The sequence below is a fragment of the Daucus carota genome, chromosome 1 (assembly GCF_001625215.2).
Source record: "Daucus carota subsp. sativus chromosome 1, DH1 v3.0, whole genome shotgun sequence".
NCBI lineage: Eukaryota > Viridiplantae > Streptophyta > Magnoliopsida > Apiales > Apiaceae > Daucus > Daucus carota.
In genome coordinates, this window is record NC_030381.2 from 20,105,088 (window position 1) to 20,114,829 (window position 9,742).

Consider the following 9,742-nt stretch of genomic DNA (forward strand, 5'->3'; position numbering starts at 1 on the left):
TTTTTATAAAATTTAGTGATTATTATGTGCCCTTGGGCACACATTAGAAAGACCGATATAATAATAAATGAATGTTTGCTAAAAAAGTTAGTTTTTCTTAATATGCGTAATTTATTCAAAAGGGACATGTATTATGAAACAGAGGGAGTATTTTAACTTTTGTGATCTTGCTTTGAAATTTAAATATCAACACAGAGACAATTTTAAAATTGCCACAACTATGTAAATAATACTTCAGTTTTTCTTATTAACTGCAGAACTTAACCACTAAGCATGGAACTGTTTCCGAATTTTTATTAGGATTACAATTGACTAGATTCATGATTTCGTTCTTTTTTAAATTTGTACTTTTGAGATATTCTAATTTAGAGCTTATGCGTTATCCGTATACATGTCCAAAATACTAATATCTTGATTACATCTTTTCATTCCTATTTGTTCACCAGTCTCACAAACGATTCATGCTACAGAAGAAAATTGATTTGAAGAAATATTAGTACAAGGGTAGATTGACTTCTAGGATGGGAATAGAATTAGTGAAGATATACAAAATTGGATGTGGACATGGGGACCTGTGGTCAATCAATTGCCATCGGAGTTATTCGCCTCCTGGCAGGCTTCCCTTCAGTGGCTGTATTCACTAATTTTGGCGACTCTTGTTTCTGCTCATTAGTGTCTCCAGTTGGCGATGGTTGTTTCACTGCATCAGTTTCTGCAGGCAATTTTTGGTTATCTTCACTCTTCTCAGCTGGAATTGCTTGTTTCCCAGCACCATTTTCTGCTTCAGCATCTCTACAAATTTCATCTTTACGTGTTGTTGCTTCCGTCATCCTGACATCCTCGGGTTTCTTTGTAGGAGTAAACTCATTACTTGTGTCATTTTTATCCTCTAAGTGGTGTCATGAAACAAAAACAGGAGGGAGGGCCAAGAGGAGATCATAAGAGGAAAATATAGCTGAAAATTGGAAATTAATCGAAGCTAACAAAAACATAACTACAATAAACTTCAAGTTACCTGATGAATAGATGGGGGACCCTAGCTCATCATCCACAAATTCTACTAAAGAACAGTAACCGTCCTGGGAAGATATTGCGAGATATTTGCCGGTAGGTGACCTAAAACAAACAACAATGTCAGAATCTAATCAACGCAATGCAAGTTCTTGCTTGTCAGCAAGTGATAACAATAGGCATGCTGCAATTCATCAAATATTATATTTACCATGAGATGTCAGTTATAGCTGCATAGTGAAGTCCAGCATATACTGCTATTGGTTGAACACTTTCTGTATCATAAATGTATAAAGAGTTCAACGTAGCAACTGCAAAAATAAAGCGGTACGGAAGCTTGAAGAATGCAGCTGCATAAGTCACACAAGACAATAAATCAGTGGAATTATTGACAAGTCTTTAAAGAGATAGACTTGATAATTAGCTGTCAAAAAACAAAAACAATAAAAAATCTAATTAATAAATTTACATGCAGTGGTTCCACGCAGACTAAAGGCTTTAGGGCAGAAGCGTACTGCAACAACAGGTTTGCTTGCACCAGGGAGCAGAAGAGCTGGTCTGCAAATCATAAGAATTTGAAGATCTACGACAATCAGAAAACATTTAACAAGACCCATGCTTAATTTTTGCTGAAATTGACCTCCAAGGATCTCTTTCGAACAGAGAAACATATGCGGACACTATAAGCAACTTGGACTTAATACCAACGTAACTATTGTGACAGACTAATTACTAACAAGTCTTAAAAAAATTAAAATAAGAAATTGTTTGTCGGTATCTTACCTAGAAAGTTCTTTTCGAGAGAAAACGTAAGTAGTATTTATTGGTTCTGAAACAGGTGAAATTTTGTAGGATCCTGCAATCATAAAATATTTCACATCAAAAACATCTTTTGCAAATAAATATACAGGTGCTTTTAGCTTTCAATAACTGAAGGGGTATGAAACAGAGATCTCAGAGTGTAGCTAAAATAACCAGAAATAGGGTGTTACCTGCAGGCACAAGTAAAAATGATCCATCAGGTGACCAGGATAATCTCCGGAAAAAAGATGGCAGTGTCTCGTCATGAAAAAGATGGCCTTTGGCAGACTGCATTCAGCAGTAAATCTTTAATCATAATGAATCTACATATAGTTCGCCTTGTGGAAAGTGGTAAAATAAATTCTAACCTTAGAATTATCTACAACTTCAAGATCCACTTTAGTAACGATATGCTGACAAACATAGTTCATCTTCTCGATTCCTTTTGCTTTAGTTGGCTTATTGACACATATCCGAAGCGATCTATCAGAGCTAAGTGAGGCAACATATTTGGCCAGGGGATCCCATGCCACGCCTTGAACATAATGGCAATGAGCTTCCAGAATCTGATGAACAGAACCTAAAGAGAGCAGAACATATAATTTAGCTTATGGCAACAGGAGCACATCATAAGCTACAGGAAGGCACACCTTTGTTCATATCCCATATTATGCAAGAATTATCTACAGATCCAGATATTAAAAATGCCCCATCAGTAGACCACTGAAGGTCCAAGACATCCTTGCGGTGAAACCTGTGCAGCAAACACTTGCCAACTAATAAGTCTAGCAACTGAATATATCATAAATATTATTCTCAACAAGCCCAGAAAATGTTAACTAAAAGTTTGAGGCAACTTTAAACTTGACATAAACTGTTCTATATAAATATGACAAGCCTTACGATAATGTCTTTAGGACTTTCCATGATTGACCAGCATCACTGGAATGTAACTTCCATAAGATCAGTTCACCGCCTATAATAGCATACCTCAATTACATTAACTAAGGAAAAACATTGTTTGATTATTATTGTAATAGAAACTTGAAAATGAAGTAAATCAAATCATACCGTCAGCACCAGAGGCAAGTTCTTCCCCTGCATAAGTTACAAATATATTAGCTCCAAATTAGTGAAGCATGACATTAATTTCTTCCGATCTAATAACATGGTCACATGTGTAATTAATTATCAGATGATAGAAAATTATATCAACCAAGCAAGGATCATATAGGTAGAAGACCAAAAGACTAAGGAAGCTAGAATGCCAGTACTCGTGAGTGATGAGAAATCAGGAGCAAACAGCCCCAGAAGCCCTATATTTGTTGCAAGTGTGACAACTAAATGCATAAGTGTGCAGACTAAACAATATAAGGAAGATAAATTTGAAAGATGGGAGTGAGGTCTATATATAGTGTGGAACAAAGTCAAGTTCTTATATTGCATGCCAATAAACCATCGGACCAATACAAATGTTTAACACTTAATAGTAGGAGATAGTAAATTTATACAGATACGCCTTCCCTGATACAGTGGGAACTTCCTACAATTTACAAGTTATAGCATACAAGACATGTTTTATGAAGAGAAACCTGTCAAAAAGAACAATAAAATAATTCAAGTATGATTTTAAAAAATAATTAAGATCTCAAGGAAAAACTGAGGTGAGTGATATAAGCAATTCTCATCTAATTAACATCACTGGCATCAACTGATTTGTTTGGTTGCGAAATACCAACCCTTTTTGACACGTCTGAAATTCTGTGCATACTAGTAATCTGAACCTAAAAAAGTTGTGAAATGTCTATAGCTTAGAGTAGTGTGACTTAAAGTTTCGTACGAAAGTATAAGACCCCGCATATTTAACCATCCTTTTATAACTTTTGAAAAGGATAGAGGCTACCTCTGTCATAAGAAAAAAGGTAAAAGGAGCTTGTTATAAATTACTAATCCCTACTAAACCAAGAAAGTCAATTGAAATAAGAACATTCAATATGACACATATTATCAACTTCTTGATTTGATACTGCTCGAATCTTTGCCTTGGTACTACACTACTACTAAAATCTTTAAAGTATTAATACCTAAAGTCATGCCTCTCATCAATTATACAAGCAATTTAGGATATCGCTTATAATCAATTCTACCAACTGCTTGGTATCCACTAGGCCAAGACTTTAAATATATAACATAAGCATGCAAAATAAAAATATTAACTGCATTTGATAGTCATCATAGTTAACATGCCTCTCATTAATCATACAAGTAAACCAGGATGTCGTGTCTCCCATATGCTTCATATTCATCAGACCAAAAGTTTATATATATATATATATATAGGGAAGTGCTCAAATACAAACTAAGTTAGTGTACAAACTACAAACCTTAATCTCAGCCATTGGATGCATTTAATCTAACGGCCCCGCAGGGGCAACCACACACAACTCAAATACACCCTCACACACACACTCCCACCTAATCCCCTCCGTTTTTAAATTAATTTTTCCCGTTAATTGGTAAACTTTTTTCAAAATCTGACTTCACTGAATTTTTATTCATATCCCAACGATCAATTTGCATACCATATGTACTATATTTCGATTCGATTTAGAGATTTTTTATTTTAGTTTGTAGTTTGTACGCTAAGAAAGTTTGTACCAGAGTAAGACCCTATATATATATATATATATATATATATATATATATATATATATATAGGCTCATGATCAAATAGAAACCAATTTTAAAATAAAAACTAGAAACCAATACAAGTTAGTGATATTCTCAGTACAATTTAGTGATTATCTCTTTAGGATTTAGTGATCTGTGCTGTAGAATTTAGTGAAAACTCAATCTCCAGATATTAACCAGCTTAGAATCTCCAGATCTGTTCATGTTTTCGATTCAGATGGTGGTGATAGTGGTGGAGATGGTGGAGGTGAAGGTGGAGATGGAGGAAAGATGATTGTAGCGGAGGTTTGGGCGGCTTGAAGTAGGGGGTTGGAGCGTTGCCGGAATAGTGGCGGCTCCGCCTTTGAAGTTGAGTCGAGGTGGAGAAAGAAGTATGAACGAATCTGAAGGAGGTTGAAGTGGCGATTAAGATGGGCCTGGTGAAGATGGAGGTGTGGAGGTTGTGTTGTTAAAGAAATAATGGAGGTGGAGGTGGAGATGGAGATGGAGATGGAGGTGGTGGTTATGGAGGGGGTGGGCGGCATAGAGGTGGTAGTGGTTATGAAGGAAGCGACGACGGAGGTGGTGGTAGTGGAGGTGGGGTTGGTGAAGATGGTGGTGGGTTTGATGAAGATGGAGGTGGAGATGGGGTTGTTTAAAAATTTAGTGGTATTTGCTTTAGGATTTAGTGATATTTCAGTTTGGTTTTTAGTTTCTAGGATAAGGAGGTTTCTATTGGAGTAAAACTCTCTATATATATATATATACATACACCATAAGCATGCAACTTAGAAATATTAACTGCAGCTTGCGTTCAATAGTTATTATAGTTGCCGTCGTCATTTCCCAGTAATAACATCATCCATGAGAAAACAAGCAACTTCTTACCAGAAGGGGAGAATCGAAGAACATTTACAGCAGATCCATGATAAGAAAGACTATTATGATAAGTAGCCGAAGGGACTTTCTTTTCCCCTTCTCCTGAATTTATTAGCCAAAGCTGAAAATTCAATTGTATAAAGAAAGAAAAGATCAGAACCAATAGAATAACTCATCACAAAGTCCATACTGAGTTTCTAATCTTTAAAAATCCCAATGAAAGTCCAAACAACATTTTGCAACACTTCTATTTCAAATTATATAGAGTTCAAACTGTTAGCCCAACCTCATAATTACATAGTTCTAACGGCGAGTGACACAATACACATTGAATAAATTTTAAAAGGTGCAGTATAACTTCCTCGGGTTAAAGTTTACATGAACAAGTGATGGCACCATAGTCCCGAAATTTCCTAAAAAACAACAATTCTAGTTCCTAAGTAGCATACATCAGCGTACATCCCACCCTCCAAGACCCTACTTTCAAGTAGCATCGATCTAGTATTTCGGCTTCCTTCACTAGAGCGAATCTAGTTAAGCCAAATCATGAATTTACAGATAAAATCTATTTAATTGAGCTTAAAAATTGACAATTACACCCATAACAAACAAAACCCATTTAATATAATCAAAAAAAACAAACCCACCCAAAAATTACACACACATTTTAGCCAAACCCATCACAAATTAAAACCAAAACTTTACACAACACAATCAGATATAATAAAAACATTAGAAAATAGAGAAGATGAGAACTTTGGTACCTTGATATCAAAATCAGCACCACCAGTTGCTAACAGCCCAGAAAAGGGGTGAAAATCTAGGGTTAGAACAGGCTTAGTGTCATGCCAATTGATCTGAACTGTGCCTCCTCTCATCTTTTCAACTTCTGGGTCTTGTTTCTTTTGCTAAATCTAGGGTATATCAATCAAATCTACACCCAATTGTTCAAGTACAGGAGGAAAAAAAGATTAAGTTGGGCTTTGGTTTTGGCGGGAAAAATGAAGATAGAGGCGCCCCTGTTGTGTTTAGTAGTCACCCAACTATTATACACAAGCAGGAGAGTGCACAAGTTTATTTAGAGCGACCACAACGGTGTTATCTGTCCTGAACTCCTAAAATATAATAAATTAATGATTATCTAAAATATAAGTAACCAAAATGATGTTTTACTCCAATGATATTTCCTATGATCATTCTCGTATTTGAAAAAAAAGATGAGGCGGAAGAAGCAGGAGGCTTACTTTTCTCTCCCTTAGAGCATCTCCAACGGAGTTGGCTATAATCGTTGGCTAAATGAGACCTATAAGACATTATGTAAAATTTGCTGAACCTGTAAGACGTTTTGCTTCAATGGTATTGGCTATATTGGTTGGCTATAATTTAAAAACAGTATGTTATTAATATTTTAGATTGTTAAAATAGAATATTTCAGTTCAATATGGTAATAAATGATGTGCAATCTTCCTACAGATTTCCTTACAGATCTGTAGAGGCTTGACTAATTTAGCCATTCATAGGAGGTTGGAGTTGAATTTTTCGAGCTGTTGGCTAAATTTTTTTATTTTAAGCATGCCAACTCACCTTTTAGCCAAGGGCTTTCGATGGTTGGAGATGCTCTTAAAAAAAAGAGGTTTTATTTTCTCTCACCTAAAAATTTTAGGTAAGGAGAGGAGGGTTGGAGTGATCAATTTTTACTTAAACTCTTATTTTTGTTCATATAGACTCATTATAGGTAAGGGAGATGTTCCCTTGGAGTTGCTCTTATACCGCCTTTTGAGTACCATTTGTTAAGTATGAATATTTCTTATTTTTAAGGAGTGTGTATGCAAGAATACTTAATTTATGTACAGATTAGCCACAAGTCATTTAAAAAAAAATTTCGGAGATATCCATTTTCCTAACGAATCGGATTTAGTCAGTGAAGAACTGTATAAAAATTAATTGAAAAATCGGGAATTGATCGAATTGATTAATCAGATCACTAATTGGAAATAATTTGATAATATTTTAAAATTATATGTTGTTATTTCATCATCTGTTATTATATATTTAATAGAACAACCATGAGTAATTTAATTCAAAATGACCAATTTACCAATTTACCCTTTGCTCATTATACAATATGTATATATAAAGGTTATTATTGACTTTTAACACTAATGTATTCATTAGACATTAATGTCTAATCATTAGTATACATTAATTATTTTATAATTCAAACTCCAATACATATGTATATTATATATATAATTATGATTTAATAATAAATAAATAAATATCCAGTATTGTAAAAAGTGGGAATCAGAAAATTAACGATTAATCAGAATGATTAATAGAATCATTATTCAGAATTAATTTAATATTTATATATGTAAAAATAATATATATATATATATATATATATAAATAATCATTTTTAAAATTTTAAATTTTTCCCAAAAATTTTGTAAATTTTAATATTATGCCTAATTTTCGACCCATTAGTCCAATTTTCAACCAATTAGTCATTGATTTGACCGAATTTTAATATATTTTTTGTATTTATATTTTTAATAAATATACTTTTGTGGATGAAAGAAACTCTGTTCCGTCGGACATTGTATCTTCGATACTTGGTATCAATGGAAATTTATTTTCCTTTTCAAAAAAATAAAAATAATAATAGTATAGATATGTGTATATATAGAAATCAACATAATATGACTTAAAATACAAATAAATATAAAATTTAAATTTAAAAAGATGAATAACAAGATATAACATATATTAAAGAAAGTAATTTAAATCAACCCGTGTTTTGCATCGTATTGAGGAATGGGATGTCAAAAATCATCAAACTATTACATATGTTAGAAACTCTCTTGTTTTTAAAATTAATTTACAGTTTGGAAACTTTGACACCGCAAAAGAAATTTGGGATTTATTGGAATCTCGATACACTACATTTAAAAGTTGGTGATTAATCGCGATTAATCACTCATTAATCCATATTCTATAACTTGCCGAACTGATCTATTATATATATAATATAATGCTGCAACAAGAAGATTGGTGGAGCCATTTTAATCCATGTCATCGCCACATCAGCTTGGTGTAAGATATTTTAATCCAATCATATAGCCACGTCAGTCATAGACATTACGCATAGAATCTTTTGATCTCCCGGTTTCCAAAACCTCTGCCTCTTCAATTTCCTGTTATATCCCGACTCCTGCTACATGTTTCCTCTTATCTCATCACTCCTGCCAAGTGATGAATAAATTCTTGCTGGCCGCATTTTATTTGTTCTGGTTTTAGCGAATAATCGACATGTTCTTTGACAATCAGCAAAAAAGCGTGCCTTCAATGTGTTCGCATAAATGATTGAGTGCCTTCTATGTATCGGATGTCTTGCGGAGCTAATAAAATCAATCACACTGGTGAGTTTAGAGTTACGGCTGGCATTTTAATTCTATTTTCTTTTAGATTATGTTCATGTTGGAAATGATCGGTGGACAAGTAGAGGTGGTTCTCTACATATGGGTATTACTAAGTAGAGGTTCCATTTCAACAGATTAACAATGATTTTATCGCTACTCAATTCTAGCAAGCATTCAGAACCAAAATTATCCCTAATTTGGAAATAGCATTTTTTTGGTGGATGTTTATCATCATTCAAATTCATTGATTAGTCTTTCAGGAATAACAAACATGTCACAAAAAGGTTTATGGATTCGAGCAATCTAGGTATGGTGGCATTACATCCTCTCTCACATGAATTTACATCTCAGCAGACAACACACTCTTATTGGTAAATCTCCAATGATTAAGACATTCTTAAACTTGGTTTCATGACATAGGATCACACAATATTTTTCAAAAAGTTTTAACCGAGCGTATGTGGTCAGTAATGATATCTCCCCCTAATTACTGTGTTTTTATGTCCAGACAAAGCTCGAGCCTTTCCACCTTTAATCACTTGTGAGTGGTTTGATATCAGATGGTGTTCTTGCATAAGACATCCAGGAAGTATCATCATTTCGACATCCGCGAGGTTTCTATTTTTCTACTTCTTCAGAGTTCTTTGAAATTTGTTTTCCTATTTTGTGTAGGAAGCCTGACAGAAAGTGCCTTTTAAATCTTTTTAATATCCTTTCCCCTTTCTCAACTAAAATTAAGGAATCTATTTCGGTGCCAAAATTTTGGATTAGGTTGTTTTTATGGTTAATTAGACAAACTTTAACTATAATTTATATCTTGGTGTTTTAGAATATTAAACCTTAGAGTAGAATACATATACTTTCTAATAATATGAATTTTATAATATTTTTCGATCCTACAATATATATGCAAAGTTTGGTCAAAATTTGGTCAATTTGACCATAAAAAATTAAACAAG

The 9,742-nt window shown here is 33.6% G+C and overlaps 1 protein-coding gene across 1 annotated transcript; it reads right to left on the bottom strand.

The window, feature by feature from the left end:
* Positions 1–356: 356 nt before the first annotated feature.
* LOC108213613 (chromatin assembly factor 1 subunit FAS2) lies at positions 357–6,451 on the bottom strand. Its single transcript, XM_017385424.2, has 12 exons — positions 6,126–6,451; positions 5,371–5,482; positions 2,884–2,910; positions 2,716–2,788; positions 2,463–2,566; positions 2,181–2,392; positions 2,004–2,100; positions 1,795–1,867; positions 1,481–1,569; positions 1,223–1,361; positions 1,016–1,116; positions 357–889 (listed from the first exon to the last, which is right to left on the bottom strand). Exons 1-12 carry the CDS (start codon positions 6,237–6,239, stop codon positions 579–581), a joined length of 1,452 nt encoding a protein of 483 aa, XP_017240913.1. The 5' UTR covers positions 6,240–6,451; the 3' UTR covers positions 357–578.
* Positions 6,452–9,742: the final 3,291 nt, after the last annotated feature.

Bases quoted from the DNA above. Each gene is read 5' to 3' on its own strand.
- LOC108213613 (XM_017385424.2), bottom strand. From the start codon at position 6,239: ATGAGAGGAGGCACAGTTCAGATCAATTGGCATGACACTAAGCCTGTT. The intron at 2,393-2,462 runs GTGTGCCTTCCT...TGCTCTCTTTAG, and splicing joins AATATGGGATATGAACAAAG to GTTCTGTTCATCAGATTCTG. The intron at 1,868-2,003 runs GTAACACCCTAT...TTATGATTGCAG, and splicing joins ATTTTTACTTGTGCCTGCAG to GATCCTACAAAATTTCACCT.